The 20,870-nt window shown below is 36.1% G+C and overlaps 2 protein-coding genes across 2 annotated transcripts in view; both read left to right on the forward strand.

Annotated features, from left to right (window-relative positions):
* LOC136990642 (uncharacterized) overlaps positions 1–3,887 on the forward strand; it is a 40,588-nt gene extending 36,701 nt beyond the window's left edge. Inside the window, exon 4 of the mRNA XM_067289032.1 lies at positions 3,765–3,887. Within this exon, the coding sequence (XP_067145133.1) occupies positions 3,765–3,887 (123 nt within the window). The remainder of the gene's footprint in view (positions 1–3,764) is intronic.
* The window catches only part of LOC136990652 (uncharacterized), a 194,309-nt gene that overhangs the window by 145,944 nt on the left and 27,495 nt on the right, over positions 1–20,870 (forward strand). The window lies entirely within an intron of this gene.

Raw genomic sequence — 20,870 nt, forward strand, 5'->3', positions numbered from 1 at the left:
GGAACTAAAATAGAGTTTTTACATATCAAGTGTAATATTTTATTCTTGTTTTGGACACAAAAATATTGCAATTCCCATTTTTCTTGAAAATTACGATGTTCTTCTTCAATTGACCTTTTCTTACTCATTGTTCATGAAGTTAGTCAAATTTGAAATACCTCTTTTCATATTAAACAAAACGTTTATGACAACTATTTGACGTTACATGAACTTACAAGGTTTACGAGATTTACAAATCACAAAAATTACGACGTTTACAAAGTAGATTCACACAAACAGTCAAAGTTCCAAAAGTCATCATTCCTAGATCCGTCGAAAAGACACCTTGCGACGTATACTTCGGATACAGTTACTCGGAACACTCCTCCTGTCACTCGTCACGCCAATAGTAGACGAAACACCTTACGGTAGAGCACACAAACGTCCGCCTTGAAGTTCCAGCAAAAACTTGACTTTGGCCCCAAAACCTTTCCTTTTATATGGATTGTAGCAATCGCTGATGGACCGATCAGCGCGTAGCAGTCTTCCACGATGTTCGCCGGCCCATCATCATTCGTAGATTCAAAGCCGCGGCCGTTATATAACCGTCTTTCGTAGCGTCGACCAATTTGAATTGGTTGAACGAAATACGAAACGAACAAACACAAAAAGGGCAGGAATCGTACAGTTCAAAAAAGTTCAAACTTTCCACTTCAAGGGTCAAAGCTTGATATTTAAAAATTTTTAAAAAGTCTCGGGGGCCGCAACCCATGTGTTGGCGGGCCGCATGCGGCCCGCGGGCCGCGTGTTTGACATGCCTGCCTTATACCATCAACATGGAAATACATTGATTTGAAGGAGGCTGAATTGATAAAACCACTCTGCCACCTTCAAATCACTGAGCACTTCAAATCAGGTGAACACTTGGTCGTGGGTTCGTGCCTGGCTAACGGGCTGACCACGTAGAACTGTCCGAGATTTCTTCAGATTAATAACACCTAAATAGGAGCCAGTTTACTATAAAACACCTCTCGGGAGGCACTTCCCCCTCGTCAGCTCGCCCACGTATCGCGTTGCCGTACGGCCTACACCAATAAAATGAAGCCAAATTATTAGAAAAAATTAAGATATCTTTATTTCTTAGATAATCACTTTCAGCCAAATAAAAGAAATAGAAATAACGAAAGAGCATATAACTCACATATAGGGTACAATACATCACGAATCTTATAATATGAAGACTGGAGTAAAGCTGGTGGTTTCAGAAAATTATTAACTCGAGCTGTTGGTAAATTATACATGAACTTGAATACAATACTGTTGTAAATTATACATGAATAAATTATACATGACTTGGTACAATTGTACCACAATGCATTATTTATTAAAAATTGTAGTGTTATAAGCTTATAACGCTACTAATTTTAAGGTTGGAATAAGAAGCTTATAACGATAGATAAGTAACGTTATGAGCTTCTCATTTTTTACGTAGTGTACTGTACATTAGCACACGATAGGCTATGTAATACATTACAAACAATTATTAAATTTTAAATATATTTATATACAATATATATGCGTATAACAAATAATTTAAAGGAGCAACGTTATTACTCTTGTGTGTTTTAAAAAATTCAATCAATGAATCAATTATCTCTAATGTTTAATTTTCAAAAACCTTAATAAATCAGGAATGGTTTATGCTACACTAATGCATAAAGAGGAATTCCTACCAGTTACAGTAATTGCATGAATTCATTCCGGTCATTAGAAAAATTCTACTTTAGAGTATGATAAACAAGGGCATGCGAATTTTAAGAAAATATGTCTATTCATTTTCAAAAGCAGCAAACATCGTGTTGCATATTAAATAACTATAGTGCATAATTGCAGACATAGTAGAAATAACTTAAATAAATCTGGAATATACATATTATATAGTGTCTAAAACAATGGCACGGTACATGTATTTTAATTAGTACATTACATATTTCATAATAAACAAACATAGCAAATTATAGAAGATATGCAAAATAATAAATTACTGAAAAATTATGTGAAATGAAATGAATTATAATTTTACATTACATTAAAAAGTAATAGCCTATATATCAATTTCGGAATATATTAAACAATACGAATTAATACAAATTAAAATTTTGTTTCTCACAATTTGTCTAGGCAGCACGTATTCTTGCCAGTCTGTAACCTGATTCGTTTAAACCTTCTCCAACGTCACACAATCGATTCTCTGCATACTGTTCTAAATTAACCAATAGGAAACTATTTTCGGCGATTGATACACCGGCTTTTCGAATATTCGAAGGGAGAGATAAGGATATCGTTACTCGTTATTTTAAATTTTCTGATTTATTTTCAAATATTCAATTCATATAACAACGAATATATAATAACTGCAACAACCATATATCGAATTGATAGAACTTAAGGCCCGATAACAAAATAAACCTTGTATTTGTTTGAAGAATTATGCAGTCGTCAGACAGTTATTGTGTAGCTAAAACATTTCAACAATTGATTCCTGTTATGGAAGTTTTCGGTTTGGATATGTTGGACACGTGCAATTGTCGAAAGAAAAGAACAATACGAATTGACAAAATTTTCAAAATTTACACGAATTTACTTGAAATGTTTTTATGGGCGATGGTATTATTTTTTACTGCAATAACCATGTCAAACGAAGGTATCTGTACTCAAGCATTTTTGGTATTTGAAAATAACAAAATATATGTTAAATTTATTATGTGGTGTTGTTCGTTGTATGCCGCTCTACAATTCAGCATTTTGAAAAGGAGAAAACTTAATATTCATCACTTAATGAAGGATTTCAAGAAAGAAGAAGAATTCATTCAGAATTATGAACGACATTTGTTTTCTTATTTCTGTTTCTACGTTTTCATTCTTCTGTGTTGTTTTACAATGAGTTTATTTTTCTGTTATTCTGCTTTTAGAATGGTACATTACGATTACACACCATCTTTGTTTTGCGTTTCTGGTATCGAACTTTGGTTTATTTATGTTTCTTCTCACGTAATTTCTATACTTTTATTTCTAGTAATTTTTTCTTTACTCCTGGGAAATAGGTTGATAAACATTTCTATTCAGTTGCATCTTGCAATTAATGCAACTAGATATTTTATTGATGAACTAATGATGAAACTGTGGGAGGTTTGGGAGATTTTTGAAGAGATTAACGAAAAATTAAAGACATTTTTTCCTCTTATTTACTTATTTTATGTCTACGAATCCTGTTTCTGTATATACATTGCTCTGTTCGTACAGATGAATATAATTTTCTGTATGGTTATCGGAGTATTTGGTATGACATTTTTTTTTGGAGCATTAATAGTGTCGTGGGCATTATCAATTTTTACATCAATTGTGAGTATTGTAATTAATGTACAGTCTACAGGTCCAGTTAATGGACGTAACGTTGAACTTTTGATAAATATATGTATATATTTCAGATCTACGACAATTTTATCAACATCGGAAAATATAATTCTACTTCGCTCACACCAGAATATAGATTTAAAGTATGTTTTTCCTCTTAATTTTCGAATATATTTGATTTGATTATGTTAATAATTGATTCGTTTCAGATTGCTTGTTTCATGAAGAGATTTGGTGGAAGACCTTTCGGAATATCAATGTGGGGATTTTTTCACATTAAGCAGAATTTCTTGATAAAGGTAAATATTAATAAATCTAATCACTTGCGGTATATTGATATCAAAATTTATTATACTATAAATTGTTTTCAGATGGTAAGTGGATTGTATTCTGTTTTCTCTTCTCTCATTCAATTAACCGGAGTTCTTCATAAGAAGAGATGTTCTATCGAAAGTTCTCAGAATTTTATATTTAAGAACGAAACAGCCTCTTAGATATTTCAATGTGTTTATGTAAGAACTTTTGAAACTCTCAATTATATTATTATTGTTTAGAAAACTTTCTGTATATGTATAAATTACTATTTAGGTCAACTCGATGCTATACTTAACATATATTACATATTATTTGAATATTGCTGAAGATGTGTTTTCCTGTCGGTATTTATCATCGATTGAGGATGAAACATTCTACAGCTTTCGGAGGCAATTTGTTTTTGCAAATATGTATACAAGTTGAAAGTAATGTTGACAAACAGAGATAATTTCCAAAGTTAGCTCTTCACGTACACTTGATTAGATACGCACTATGAACTCTCAACAGTGCATTGTAATCTGTTTCTACGAACACAGTTATTGCAGAACAAAGTACTGAAATTCGTCTGAAGTGTTTCTGGATGTTTCAGGAAGACTTGCATTTGTATTGCACTAATAAATCAAATAACCCTTATGTTATACTTTAATATGTACGAGTTCTTTAGAGAATCTGTTATTTTGTATTGTCTGATTAACTTTTTCAATCAGTAAAATAAAATAATGTAGTGTTATTTTTTCAATTTCTTCACATTACAAAATTTGCATTTTTGGAGTCGACTTCATAAATTACAATAAACCTTAGATTTTACAGTCCCCGATATTACGGTTATAGGATATAACAGTCTGTTAACCCGTCGCATTGTCCACATGTTTTATCGCGTTTTCTTGACCCATGAGTAATAAATTGAAGTGTGAAGGGAGATGTTGGCAGGAAACTTGTATGATTCTTTAACTAAGTAAGGTCAACGAGTTGAGTTCACTTATGTTAGACAGAGTCTGCACTGTTTGGATCAAGAGATTTAATCTGTTATACAATTTCTTAGTTGCTTTATTTTTTCAGTTAATTTCACAAGAAAGATTTTTAAGTAATTTTGTTAAATTCTATAAATTTTTTTGCATTTAAAAACACAAATAGATATTAGTGCACAGCTATAAGCTCTGTTTGGCGCCGATGTTTTAAAAATAACTTTTATATTATTAATTATAAAAACGGTAAAACACTCAGTTTTGTAGCTGGAGATGAGTGTTTAAGAAATTGTAAATGCTAAGAACGAGTGAAAGTTTCTTTAAGTTTGACACCAGTCGAAAAATATGAAGCTATACCAAACTATCTCTGCAATTGCTTCTCGTTAGTAACACCTAACTAGAACCATTTTCCCGGCGGCCTGATGGCCGAGTGGTCAAGGTTAGCAGCCTGCCGCCCTGGGGGACCCGTGATCGAATCCGGACGGGTCGAAAAATCCCCAGGAATTTTTCGGGTGGTGGTGCATCCGGATATGTCGGTCCCTGTCCCTCACCACCCAGCCGCCCAATTGTGGGCCTGGCCAAACTCATAATGGGCTTGCTATAAGAGGCCCTCTTAGTGCCCACAAGGCAGAAAGAGTTACAAAGAAAAAAAGTACCATTTTCCCTATGGAGAGCATCTTAACTATGAGCAGTTCATTAGTTTAGTAATAACTGGCTATCCGGATCATATAAGCCTGCTGCCTACACACCCTAACGATTTTCTTTGCTTTCGGGATAAAAACTCCAGCAATAAGTTGCGTAAATTTCCCGGCTGTTATAAAATTTTATTTAAAAAGTAATAAATAATGTAAAATACTTTTATAAGGAAAACACGTGGCACTAGACAATTCCATTTAGTATGTTTAATGAATACCAAGAGTTTCTAATAAAATATTATAACAGATAGGGCCACTAAACTTTTAAATGCTGCCAGTAAAGTTAAAATAAAACAGCAAAAAGTTTATTAATGTTACCAAAAAAGCTATTGTATACAATTTGGATATTGACACAAATTGACTTTTAAATTTAAATTCAAATGTAAGAAATCTCTTACATTTCAATTGAAAAGATATTTTTGATGATTGAAAATATAGATCTGTATTTTTTGCCTGTACTGAAAGCAAATTAGTTAATTTCATACCGTTTTGACTCAATTGGCCGTCAATAATACATATGAAATTATAGCTCATACTATAGCAACAATTTCCGAGCACGTATCGAATTTCGTATATTCGGCTCTGCCGAAAAATTATCTCCATTTACGCTCAATCTATCTATGTGCTCAATCAAATGTTGTAAAGAAAGGTAGATCGAACGCCATAGCCGAAAGAGTTACTCCAGTTAATTACTTTTTAAATAGTTTGTTTTCTCAATGCACCGTTCTTTTAAACGATAAAGAAGTAACTTGGCAAGTTAATTATCCCAATCGAGCGATATTAGAAGCGATGTTATTTAAAAAATAATAATAATAAATCTATATAAATAAAAATGTAATTTCGTTCGTTCCTAATAGGTAATCTCCGAAAGTTTTTCACCGATTGCTTTGAAATTTTCACACAACGTTCCATTCGAATACGGGCGTGTTTTTATATAATGTAGATGTCGAAATTTCCCCGTGAGAAGAGGGAGAAGACGGACAGGATTAAGGATTTTATGCCCAAAAGATGGCGCTAACTCCACAAGTAAAACGACCTAAGTTTGCTCTTTTGTGAGACATTATTTGGATGAACTGAAGCAGATCGTCAACAGAATATACACTAAAAAGAGATTTTTCGATATTCCCCGCGGGGGAAAAGGGTGGGATTAAGGTTTACCGTGAAGAACTAGGCTTCTATTATACTATTTTAGATGCGGGTTTTTGCATTTTTGATTGTGTTTTAATAGGGTACGTCATAAGAATGTACTCTAAAAAAAGATTTTTCAAAATTCCCTCACTGGGAAAGTGTTATACATTTTGAGCCACAGCAACGTGTGGCTGGGTCCGCTAGTTTATAATAATGATGATGATGATGATAAAAAAATTATTTACCTGTTTGTAAGTAATTCAAATATGAAAAACAATCATAGAGTGGACAATGTTGCATGAAATTTTGGTACTTTGAACCAGCAATTATTTATTGTCGCATTGTCACAATGCCAGGCTGCAATTTTTAATTTATTTAATTAAAAATTTGTGCCCTCACCTCAAATTAGTAGCGGCTAGTTTCAGTACATCATACTTATCCTTTAACAATAGAGTCGTGGGGATCATCTACCTAACACCTTTTGATAAACAATTTTCGAATTTAAATCCCGCTATTTCCAGTTCGAATCGGAAGCTCCAATATACAGTAGTTAATCTGGGCCATTTGCCCCTAATGTTTTAATATCTCTTTTCTTTTCTTTCGAAGACACAATGTAGTGACGTAAACTTAAACACTGGGCGAATTTTTCATCCTTTTTATTCGGTTGGAACGCTTTTCATTACATAACGCGTTTCGGGCCGATGCCCCTCTTCAGCCAACTAAACATTTTTTTTTTTTTTTCTTTGTGGTTTTAGGCCCTTTACCGCTCAGAGAGCACAAAAAGGCCAAGATCTGGTATGTGTTTAAGAGTGTTTGCTTTTGTTAGTAAAGTTGTCCCAGAGAGGGCTCATATTGTCCCATGGAGGGCTCATAGAAAACTAGTCCCTTGTGAGGGCTCATAAGTTTACGTGTTTTGTGTTGTGTTTCAATATTTTATTCTGAATGTCGTGTTTAGTGTTCTGCTATTTACTTACCATTTTCGTTTATTTAAAGAAGAAGAAAGATAGATGGATAGAAAAGTTGCAGTTTGCGTGTTATATTTAACCAGACCTAACCTTAATTTCTGAGTTACTCAGAGTTGCCGAGGAAAAGAAGGCAGCAGTGAGCAATTCAATGATAGTCATTTCCAGCAAAAGGGGGATAGCTATTTAGAATTAAGAATTTAGAAAAAGGGAAAAAATACCACACCCTATGAGGGTACTTTTTGTAGCCTTCCGGGAGGACTTTAGGGGACTGGCCCCCATTTGGGACAGAAAGTGGAGGAAACCCGGAAAAACTCCACTTGGCCAAAAAAAAAAAAAAAAAAAAAAAAGAAAAGCCAACAATGCAAAAGTTTAATCTAGCAAGGGAAAATAAACTACAAAATGCTGGAAACAACTTCCACAAGGAAGAGGAAGAGAAGTGAATGAAGCTTCAAGATTAGGGCCCACACAACACAGTCTCCAGCAGGTGTGTAGTTTTGTGCAGTGGGTGATGAGCTCAACCTGTAAGGATAATTTTTATATATTATCACCTAGCAGTGGGCTAGAAGAGAAGCCTTCAGTGCTAGGTTAAAAGAAGAAATGAACGTAAGGTTAGGAGTATAGCAGCAGAGTATAGGTACTGTGGCTTACTAATGCCACAATACTGGGTATTTTGAAAAGAAGAAGGCTATAGAAAACATGTAGGAACGGATTATGTTGACAACAGAAGGCTACCTCATAGCAGAATTAATTCTGTTGATCAACTGAGAAAAACTCATATTGGGTTCAAGTTACTAGCCAAAAAGGCCAACGCGAGAGACAGGAAGGTCCACCTTCGCAAAACGATAACTTCAAAAAATAAGAAGAGTGGGTTTTGAACAAGAACCACAAACCCCAATATTCACTCAAATGAAAGAGAAGACCCAGTGTTTCTTTTGCCTAAGTAAAATAGGCGGAATGCGACAGATAGGCGATACAGCAATTGTGAGGTTGAGGAGACAAGAAAAGTAAGGATAGTATGATTAGGAACAATTGTGTCGAAAGAACACCTTTGTTAAAGTCGATTAATAAAAATATACTATTTACAATGAGAATTTACAATGATTTGAGTATATACAATTTATTTATTTATTTTTTTTTTATTTTTTTTTATTTTTTTTTATCTTTTTATTTTATTTTATTTTTATTTTATTTTGTTTTATTTTTTTTTTTTGACCCACCAAGAAGACATGAAACCAGGGTCAACCTAGCGGTTTTTATATTTTGAGTACTGATGATGGAAATATACAATGAAGGTGATAGAAGAATGACAATCAAATTAAAAGAACAAAAACAAAACAATATACATAAACAATATATTCGTGATGAAACTATATGCAATAATACCGCAACTCGTGGTTATCCGTTGAAAATTGAGACATTTATCAGTCCAGTGCGCAGAGGCAGCCCCCAGGAGAGGCTCCCCGGCGGTAAGTCCCACCCCAGTGATGATACCGCAGACCAGGTGCAGTATGGCAGCACCGACGGTATCGGGGGCTTAAACTCCACAAGGGAGAAGGAATCGAACATGGGACACCACAGGGGAGCAAGAATCATAGGAACTAAGTGTGTGAGTAATGTGTTTTAATGTATTGTTGACAAATAAAGTTAATTAAACGGCCCTACAAAAGAAGTGGTTTGATTTGAAAGGCCCAAGGCTCATAGCAGAGAATTGGGCTGTAAGGGAATTTCTAATAACTTATTAAATCATATTTAATACCATAGAGTTTGTGTAATGTATATTAATGTATTTTTTGGTTAATAAAGATAAAAAAAATGACCCCCAAATATGGTACTTTAGTTTAAGAAAAAACAAACCCCTTTGCAGGGATTTGGGCTGAGAAAATAAATTTCTATTGGAATTTTTTGAATATACTTTCGTAGTTGACGTAGAATGTGTATTATTTTATTATTGACTGTTAATTATAATAAAATGACCCATCTAAGAAGAAAATAAATGTCCAACTCACTGCAGAGAATTGGGCTGTAGGATAGATACTAATAGTTTATTAATTTGTATAGATACTGTAGAGTAGTCTTAAATTGTATAATAATGTATTTTTTTTGTGTTATAGTTAATAGAAAAAACCAACAAGTGAAATTTGTTTACTTTTAACAAATCAAAAATTAGGTTGTAAATAGTTGTAATTGACGTGTTTTGACTGGAAATAAATTTTACTTCTTACATCGACTCTTAAGATTGTTTACTTAATGTTAATAGAAGAAATTTTGTACTGGCAGCGCCCAGGAAAAAGCGCGAAAACGAATGTAGAGATTTTGGCTAGAAAAACCGGCCACCAGACGCCAGGAGGGCGTGAAAAGCGGCCAGCACGCACGATATGGTTGAGAAGGGTAAACAGACTAATCGGTAAAGAAATAATAATAAAATATAAAAGGCAAGCCCCGTTCAAGACAAGTCCAGTGTCGGAAAAGCAGGAAAACGTGCTATACGTTAGAATAACCTAATTTCGGCAGTAGATAAGAGAATAACGCGTCTAACTATAAAGTGACATACGGATGACGGGTACAAGTGCCGTATTAGTGTCTGATGACAGTAAACAAATTAATAATTCGTGTATAAATCCTGTTTTTTACTTTTTGTACTACTCAGTTATCTAAATTTTTATCCGAGATAGAGGGCGCCAGAGTATTCCGTCTGGGGAGATAGGACGGCGACGAGAGCCGTCGGCGCCCTAGGCGGAGCAGGGGGTGGTGGGCGGGCGTATCTATGAGCGAAGTGAGAAGTGGCAGGAAAAACTAGGTAGGCTCTAACACTTATCGATTTACTTGATTTAAGTCGCCGAATATTTTGTTTTTCAGCTCCTTGCTAAAGTTCTTGGACAAGTCCAACGACGCCTTCGCTGTTTTTAGAAGTTCAGTAAACTTTTCTTCTACTTTATTAACTGATACTGTTGCCATGGTTAGATAGCGAACACGCGTACCCGTAGCCGACAATTTCGATACGTTAATTTAGAATTAAATTATAAAACTAATTTCGATACACGTTAATTAGTAATAATTGGAAGCTAATCTCGATAAAAGACGAATAACAGACACTGGACTTACCAAAATCGACGACTGGAGTCTTCAGCAGAACGAACTGTAAAGAGAGATAACAGGTTAGTCAGATTATGTTCGCACGGTTTGTTCTTTTGTTCGAAGACCGGAAAGGGACCACGCGCTGACCCCACCCGGTCAATTACTAACGGATTTTAATGTAGTTTTAACGCTAAACAATCTTAATTTTAATTTCGCGAACCGTTTTAGTCTATCGGTCGACGAATCCGATTGCAAATATGTATCGGGAATTTAGTGTAATAGAAATTTCGGGATTTATTAATTCGTAGATAATCTAACTTGATATTATTTCGACGACCTTACTATTTATTTCGAGCGCTATTGTTTTAGTCTATTAATTGACAAATTTAATTATTAATATATATCGGGAGTTTGGAAAAGAAGTTGCGGGAATTGGTGGTTTATAATTCTAACCTAATATTATTTCGATGAGCTTACTATTTATTTCGTGTATTTTTGTTATAGACCATTAATTGACGAATTTAATTATTGATTTATCGGGAATGTAGGGAAATAGGAATTACGGTATTTGTTAATTTATAAATAATCTAACTTAATATTATCTCGGAAACGCCACGTTCGAGCCGACACGATTAATTCCCCTTAAAACCCTGCGAGATTAATGACGGTTATGCTAACTATCGGCGATGATCCGAGGCGGGAGAGGATTGATAGATTTTAAATATTTATTCTAGGCGGAGATTCTGGAAGAATGCGGGGGAGCTCGCGGCGGAAGAGGAGGAACCTTACGTCAAAAGAGACACTCGCGTGACGCCGACAGACGGTAGTACCTTTAAAAAATTTCGGATTACGTAGGGAATAACGGTAAGAGCATCTATCGGAGACGCGTCGAAGATCCAAAGAACGAGACGGGGGAAAGTAAGGCCGGAAGAACGAACGTCTTACGTTACGCTGAGAGTAACGGTTACAGAAAGGACGAGGCGGCGATATATTCGAGCGAGAAGTATCCTAATGTTTTGTAAAAAGTTGTAATAAAGTTTAATAAAGTTTAAATTAAACGGGCGCCGCGCGAAGCGACGGGAGGAACACGAGGCAAGGTCGTGTGCATACGAGTTGCTAGGCAACGGTTGCCAGACAACGGTCACCTAGCGAGGAGGGATACGGCGAGTGATTTGTCGATTAAATGGGGCGAGAGAAGCGCTTAAAGAGCGCGGCCGATATATGTTTGGGACGGAGCGAAGCACGGGAGATTGTTCTAGGAAAGAATCGTTTTTATTTTATTTGACGTTAAAAGCGGGGCCGAAAATTAATTTTTTTTTTTTATATCAAACAGAAACTACTGAGATAAAGAAGCGACCGTCCGGGCCAGTCGCATCCGAGAATGTAAGCTTTGGATAAGTAAAATAGGCGATTAATGGGTTAGAGGCGGAGAGCGGGACGTAAACCGGGGGAAACAGCCCGACGACTAATTACGGAAGGGGATAACCGAGGTGGACCCGTACGGCTCGTTGGATTGCTTAATCACGAGGTGACGGGACTGCGAAAACTAGACGAAATCGGGGGTTTCCGAGAGGAGAAAGGGGGGGAGAGAGGCCGCGGGTCGTAAAGGAGGATTCAGCCGGCGATAAAGAAGGGAGCGTAATTAATAAATCCGACGAAGGGGGGAACAAATGGCGTATAATTTGTTTTGCATTCAGTGACTGGATTAGCCGAATAAAAAAGTATATTTATAGTTTAAAATTTCGGACAGAGATTGTGATATTTAGATGAATCGTTACATAAGTTATGCTACTATTAGGTCTATCGTGCGTTTATATTTTTGTTTTATACTTAGTTGCTTGCCGTAAAGACGCCTGCCAGTACGAAAGAGTTAGAAAGAGTTAGTCGGGACCGTATAAAGCTGCGCACTGCTCGAAACAAATCTTGGTTAATTCAAATATTTCGTTGTCTGCTGTTAGCGTGCATAGCGGAACCGGCCAGGCCATAACGCGGTCTCGAAAGAAGGATATGAGCTTCCTCCGCCAGCGATCAAACAAACCACAGTCGAAAATGATACGAGATATCGTGTCGGGAACCGACAGTCCGCAGTTACAATTTCTAGAGTTGATGATTTTAAAACGATGTAAATAATAATTTAGTTTTCCGTGCTCAGAGAGAAAAGTCGTTATAATTTGATCGTGTTTTTCTATTTTTATGTTTTTCCTATGTTTTATCGTCGGAAAGAATTTATGCGTAACATCGCCTTTATTGTCCGAATTCCAGCGAATTTCCCAAAGTCGGTTTGATCTCTGACGAAGGAGCGCTTTCGCGTGGGCGAGGGGAAGAATATCGTAATCGATAGAGTCGTTTAAGAAGGCGGAAGTGGCGAGGGAGTCGGCCAGTTCGTTTCCGGGGCAAGAATTGTGCGCTTTTATCCAACAGGCGGACGTGCCGTACGAAGCGACACACGTTTTAAATAGATCGTATATTTCAAATTTAGAACGGTCGAATTTTTGGTTTCGTTAGAAATGCAATAGCTGCCTTCGAGTCCGAACATAGGAGAACGTTATTTAATTTATTACTTATTATGTACTCTAGAGCGTTTCGAATAGCCAGAACCTCCGCTTGGACTATATTGCAGTCGGAATTTAGTTTGTAATTTCTTTTATAGACAACATTCTTGCCCGATAGAAACGCAAAGGCCGCCCCACAGCCGCGGGGGGACTTAGAGCCGTCAGTATAGATACGAAGATCGCGTGACGCGTCGTATGCGACGATGGCATGATCGTGGCTGTACGCCGGATGTGGAAGTCGTTCTGCGGGCGCCTGAGTTGCGAAGAGCATGGGTTCTTCTCCTGGCGGAGAAGTACCCGAAATTTTGATGCGATAATAATCAAATCGCTCTCTCAGCACGAGGTCCAAAGGAGTCTTGTTGGCGATAACAAGCGCCGACTCTCGCGAGATTGTTCTATATCCCTTGATTAATTTGATGCATATTCGTCTTTGAAATTTTAACAGCATGTCTCTGATTTTTTGATGCGCTAGAGAGCCCCCCCAAACGGCTATTGCTTAGCTCAAGACCGGAAGAACGACCGTTTCATAGATGATATCGATAGATTTTGAGTTTAAGCCCCATTTGAGGGTTGCAATTTTGCTAAGGGAGAGGAGGAGCCTTTCAGCCTTCCCGAGCTGATCTCTCACGTGAGGGCACCAGTTTAGTTTTTTATGCAATTCTACTCCCAAATATTTAAACGAGTTAACATATTCCAGTTTTTTCCCATTTAGCATTAGGGTCGGTTTTTTAAACTTTAGTTTTCTCGTTACGAAAAGTAATTTCGATTTATCTTCGTTAAACTGCAATTTGCAATTTTTTGCCCAAGTCTCTAAGTTTGTCAGAATGCTTTGTGTTTCTTTTTGAGATGGTATTCTTTTTTATCTGTCACCGTCACCAAGAGATCATCCGCAAAAGCCACGAGCTCGCTCTCTGCAGGAAAAACGATCCGAAAAACCGTGTTTAGAAGAACATTCTATAGATGGGGGGCGGCTGCGCTACCTTGGGGTACACCTAGGTCGATGGATTTCGTTACCGTTTCTGCATTGTGGGTTAGCTGGGCTTTCCTTCCCCGGAAATAGCTGACTAAAAGATCGTAAAGATTCTTTGGGACTTCTGCATTTCGAAGTTCATTTAAAATTAAGACGGGCCACGCCGTGTCAAATGCAGCTTTTAAATCCAAAGATATTACTATGCATATTTTTTTATTATTTAATGCTTCCAGCATGCGATCTCTAACTATTATTAAGGGTTCCGTAGTACTTTTTTGTGCGGCAAAGCCGAACTGTTTACTACTAAGGTATTTCTTTTTGGACAGATAATGCGTTATTCTGTTAATCATTAATTTTTCCAAGATTTTGCCTAAAACGGGTAATAAACTTATCGGTCGAAACGATTTCGGGGAGTCTAGTTGCTTACCCGGCTTCGGGATTATCTTAACGATTGCATGTTTCCACGCCGTCGGAAAGAAACCGGAAGACAAGCAAGAGTTATAGATTCGAGAAAGAATACTCGGATCTGCGTTAAAAGCTTGTTTTAGTATTTCTGCATTTAACCCGTCATGTCCGGGGGATTTTTTGTTTTGCTGGGCCGAAACAGCTTGTCTAATTTCCGAAATGCTAAAAGGCAAATCGTTTTCCCTGGAATATAGAGCATTAATGTTTGCTCTAAGCTGCCGGTGGTAATTGGAGTCGCAAGAGCGATCGTCGGAAAGAAAGAAAGTGTTTATAAATAAGGTGGCTATTTCTCTATCATCGTATAGAGTTTCACCTGCGGAATTTTTAATTGATAATTTTGTATGGTGGGTCGAAAAGTCTTTTCTCATTAGTTTGTAAACACGATTCCAGGGAGCGGAATTACCTTCGATTGTACAATGGTCACTCGCGAATTTAACAAGATGGTCCGTGGCCGACGCGCAATTATCCAAATTTATTTGGATGACTTTTAGAGCCATTTTGATGTTCGATTAAAGAATACGGTGTGCTTCTTTAAGGAGACTACTGCTTGGTCGATGCTTCGCTGAGCTTGATGTGATATTTTAACACTGGGCAATTTCTGCTTCTTGCTCCGTGTCTGTAGTCAACATGTAGTTTTGATGATCGACATTTCGAGTTGTATCTCATGCAGTTGATGCATTTAAATTCTTCCAGCTCGACTTGGCAATCACACGACCTGTGGCCTTCTTCTGCACAGTCTGGACAATAAAGTTTATTTGAACACGTGGCCTTTGTATGCCCATAAAGCCAGCAGACAGTACATCTTTTGTAGTTATAGAATGTGTGCACTTTTTTCATCGACCAGCCCATCCGTAGCCTGTCTTTCTGTTCGGCAATTGCTTTCCTAAGTTCGGGACTGATCGTCACCACCCAGGAACGCATCTGGTGCTCCTCTTTTCCCATGAAAAAGGCATGCTTTATATGATCAGGTTCAAAATTCCCTTGACTCAGAAGGCAGTCACGTATTTCTGTCTCCTGTGCAGACCATTTCACTTTTGGTACGATGATTCTTGGGTCTTTTAATCCCGGTTTTCTGATGTTAACGTCATTCCTTCTCTTTAAAGTCTCCGATAGCTTATTTGCACCCTCTGCGTTGGTGCAGCTTACAGCATACCCGTTCCTTATATTCCACTTCTGCTCAATTCCTATACCTAGGGTGGCCGGATTTATTTCCCTCTCTATATCCTGCATAAATGTTTCTTGTTTATCCTCTTCTTTAGGATAAATGAGGACGACTCTGTCATTTGGACAACGAGGCGGCTTTTTCACTGCATCCGCATACGTCTGCTTATTCGGAATCGAAGGTTTCTGATTGCCCAAGTCTGCTAAACTTGATTCGAGCTTGCTTTCTAATAACTGATTCCTGTTTGCCAGGCTTAATACGAACAGCTTTAGTTGATCAAATAGGCCTGCCGCCTCGTCTAAGTCGCCGAATATTTTGTTTTTCAGCTCCTTGCTAAAGTTCTTGGACAAGTCCACCGACGCCTTCGCTGTTTTTAGAAGTTCAGTAAACTTTTCTTCTACTTTATTAACTGATACTGTTGCCATGGTTAGATAGCGAACACGCGTACCCGTAGCCGACAATTTCGATACGTTAATTTAGAATTAAATTATAAAACTAATTTCGATACACGTTAATTAGTAATAATTGGAAGCTAATCTCGATAAAAGACGAATAACAGACACTGGACTTAACGAACGGGACTTACCAAATCGACGACTGGAGTCTTCAGCAGAACGAACAGAATCGACGACTGAGGTCTTCAGCAGAACAAACAGAATCGACGACTGGGGTCTTCAGCAGAACGAACTGTAATGCGCCCACTAAACATTAAAAAGTAAAAGATGGCTATATACAAATATTTAAAAATACCGCGACAGCATACATAATTAGTTTTTAGAGGTTATTACCTTCTAAATCCTGGTGGTGAGAGCTTGTATACCATTAAAAGCTGGTCCGTACCTCATTCGGTAGTTTAGACGGATGTAATAGTCCAAGGGTACGAATCTTTATAAAATTCCATAAAAAAGTTTAGAATCAGTCTGTAGAAGTATACTGGGTTATTCTTCACAGATCGTATTCGTGAAACCATACCTGAGATTCGTCTACCGGTGTGTTGTCTAACGCTGATCTCGTACTCCTCCACCTCAACTGCGGAGTACGATCTGTTTCTAATTTGCATATATCTGGTCGAGCATCAGCAGGGGAATATTCCTTTTAATAGGTTTCTTTTCCAATAAAATTATTCGGGGACCTGGCGGTGATTTTTTAGAACTCATCGGTACACAGCATGTGGCCATTGCTATTTTTTCCGCTTTTAGTATTTTTAATATCTGTCGCTATGCAAATGACGTAACATCAGATCTTAAAACAGTTTTTTTTATTTTATAATATATTTTATAGTGGTTTAATCCAATTTTCATTAATTTTTATGCTTAGATTAGTATTTATACAGGTCTTATTTTTATTTTTAATGATTTCTACACTTTCTTTGAATTTCCTGTTGTATGTCTTCTTTTCTCTATGTAGAATGCTTGTTTTAGTATCATCGATTTTACAGTTATTTAACACACAATGGTCATGGAATACTGAGTTTAGTCTGTTGTACTTTAAATCGGCTATATGTTCTTTCACTCTTATTTTGAGTTTTCGTTTTGTTTCTCCTATATAGAAGTTGGTATTTTCGCAAGTACATGGTATCTTATAAACTATGTTTTTCATATCGTCTTTTTTTATCTTCTGTTTCTTTTTTCTTTGTTTGGCTTTAAGTCTAGATAACAAGTTTACGTATTTTGGAGCAAGTTTTATATTATTTTTCCTCATATCTATGTCAATTTCTTCATAAAGGTTCCTAATGTATGGGAAGCTGGCATATTTTGGTTTCGATTCGGTTTTTTTATCTTTTATTTTTGTTTGGTTATTAGTAATTTTATTTTCCCATTTATGAATCAGTCTGGTTGGGTACCCGTCTAGGGCAAACTTTTTCTTCAATTCGATGATGTATTTGAGTTTATTAGTTTCTTTACTAGTTCTATTCTGTATTTTTCGGTATTCCATGTTAAAGATGTTTTGTTTTATATATAATGGTATATTTGAAGTATATTTTATTGTGGTGTTAATTGAACATGGTTTTTTAAAAGGTTCAAAATCTAATTCGTTTTCGTTTCTTGTTATCATGACGTCTAAGTATCGTATACTATTATCGGCCACATTTTCTTCCTCTATTTTAAATTGGATATCCTTATCTATATTGTTTATTATATTTTTTATCATGTTAGGCTTTACTTCTGCATCATTATATATAATTAGGACATCGTCTACATATCTTTTATAATATTTTATGCCTGTTATATTATTAATTTCTTTGTCAATGTCGATCATTATTATTTCAGCTAGTTTCGGGCCTATGACGGACCCCATACTAATACCATTATTCTGTGTGTAGTATTCTTCATCTATCTCGAAAAAATTAATGAAAATTGGATTAAACTACTATAAAATATATTATAAAATAAAAAACTGTTTTAAGATCTGATGTTACGTCATTTGCATAGCGACAGATATTAAAAATACTAAAAGCGGAAAAAATAGCAATGGCCACATGCTGTGTACCGATGAGTTCTAAAAAATCACCGCCAGGTCCCCGAATAATTTTATTGGAAAAGAAACCTATTAAAAGGAATATTCCCCTGCTGATGCTCGACCAGATATATGCAAATTAGAAACAGATCGTTCTCCGCAGTTGAGGTGGAGGAGTACGAGATCAGCGTTAGACAACACACCGGTAGACGAATCTCAGGTATGGTTTCACGAATACGATCTGTGAAGAATAACCCAGTATACTTCTACAGACTGATTCTAAACTTTTTTATGGAATTTTATAAAGATTCGTACCCTTGGACTATTACATCCGTCTAAACTACCGAATGAGGTACGGACCAGCTTTTAATGGTATACAAGCTCTCACCACCAGGATTTAGAAGGTAATAACCTCTAAAAACTAATTATGTATGCTGTCGCGGTATTTATTAAATATTTGTATATAGCCATCTCTTACTTTTTAATGTTTAGTTGGCTGAAGAGGGGCATCGGCCCGAAACGCGTTATGTAATAAAAAGCGTTCCAACCGAATAAAAAGGATGAAAAATTCGCCCAGTGTTTAAGTTTACGTCACCACATTGTGTCTTCGAAAGAAAAGAAAAGAAAATACAAAACACGGTTTCCTCAAGATAGTTTTAATATCTGTTTTTCTTTTTCATATGTCTATCTCTATTGAAGAGAGTAAGGAAAGAAAGAAAGACAGATGACAACAGTAATTATAGATTTATAGATCTACAGTTTTTTTCAAATTGTAGTCCAATAAACCCCAATTCATAAAAGATATAATAAAAATCAGCCAAATTTATTTTCTTATAGTATACAAACACATTATCCTGGTTGAATAAGAAAAATTTTTAAGTTCACAAGTAGACAAAAGTTTTAAAAATTACGTTAACTGGGATGTTATAAGTCAAAGAACTGACTTATTCATTTTCGAATTTGGAAATAATTTAAACGGGGAATTAAGATGGAAAATTATAAATTTCTTACTTCATTCATTGAAAAACATATTAGACACGCAAAATGCAATTTAATTTCGGAATATCAGAAGAAGGATCTGTGAATAATTTTTCAAAATATCTCGATTGGAATAAGATCATCCGGGTGGGTTTGAAATTCGGTTAGTTTGTGCACGAGGAGTGCGAATGTTGTCAACTTATCGTACTGTATGTCGTAAAAGAAAGTATGAGCCCCATTTTTTTTTATTTCGTTTTTTAATTCATTGACTCAATGATAAAATGGCAAAGTTTAATCGAAATCGATGAATCAAATTTTCAGATTGAAAAAATATATTAAGACGTAAAGAAGAAGCCCGGTCTACCTCAACAAGTATACGATCTAAATAAAAACAAATAAACGTTTTTTGGAAAATACACTTATACAGGGTGGGGCATAATGAAGTCCCACATTTACGAGGTGAATTTTAAAAAAACGGTACAATAATATGGAAAAAATTTTTTATTTATTCAAAGTTCACGTAAGAAAGTTATTTTTGTTTAGGTATTAAAAACGTCATTGTCTAATTGTTGTCCTTTACGGGCGATGCACATTTGGAGCCGTTCCTTGAAGTTTTCTTCAACTTTCACCAGCATATCTGGAGAAATTTTGGCGATTTCCTCATGAATGGCCTCCTCGAGTTCTTGTAGGGTCCTCTGTCTTCAGATATCCCCATAAGAAAAGTCACAGGGGCTCAAATCAGGGCAGCGAGGCTTCTCGTAAAGAGATTAGTCGACTGGGGAACATCACTGTGAAAATGGTGCGAGAATGACAGTTCGTATGGACTGTGGCTCCGTCCTGTTGAAACCAAAAGCCACTTGTATTGTATTATTCCATTTTGGGGCACAAAAAATTCTCCAGCATGTCGCAGTATCGGTTAGAAGTCACAGTAACAGTGACGCCATCCTCTTCAAAAAAAGAGGCCCCACGATGCCCACACAGGACAAAGCACACCAAACGGTGACATTCGGGCTGTGAAGAGGTCATTGATAGAGTTCTCGGGATTTCCAGCAGCCCAATAATGAGAATTCTGCTTGTTCACTGTGCTAGACTGATCAAAATGCTCTTCGTCGCTACTCCACACAATACCTCTAAGAGGAACAGCTGTAGAGATTTAACTACATTATTTTTAAAATCTAATCAAAAATAATCTTCTTACATAAACTTTGAATAAATAAAAAGTTTTCCCATATTGTACCGTTTTTTTAAAATTCCTGTCGTAAATGTGAGATAACATTATGCCCCACTCTGTATTTAACAGTTGGCCTGGGCGATTGCGCATCTTTATAATCCATTAGTTTGTGAAAATAAGTGTCTAGGCTTTAACTTTACGGCACTAAAAAAGCCCAACAAAAATATTAAGCTTTAATTCTTTACTAAATAATTGCGATCATATTTTATTTAATTAGATTAAATGATTTGTTTTATGAAACCGTGTCTTGTACTATAATTTAGACTTAATAAACACTAATATTGTGTGTTTCTCTTTAAAGACACATGGCAAGTTTTCTATCAGATATCTTTATTCATTCTCAACGGTTGTGTGTTTCTTTTTAAAGACACATGGCAAGTTTTCTATCAGATATCTTTATTCATTCTCAACGGTTGTGTGTTTCTTTTTAAAGACACATGGCAAGTTTTCTATCAGATATCTTTATTCATTCTCGTTGAGAATGAATAAAGATATCTGATAGAAAACTTGCCAAGTATC

This window comes from Centruroides vittatus, unplaced genomic scaffold, assembly GCF_030686945.1.
Source record: "Centruroides vittatus isolate TY-2023 unplaced genomic scaffold, ASM3068694v2 scaffold_996, whole genome shotgun sequence".
Classification (NCBI taxonomy): Eukaryota; Metazoa; Arthropoda; class Arachnida; order Scorpiones; family Buthidae; genus Centruroides; species Centruroides vittatus.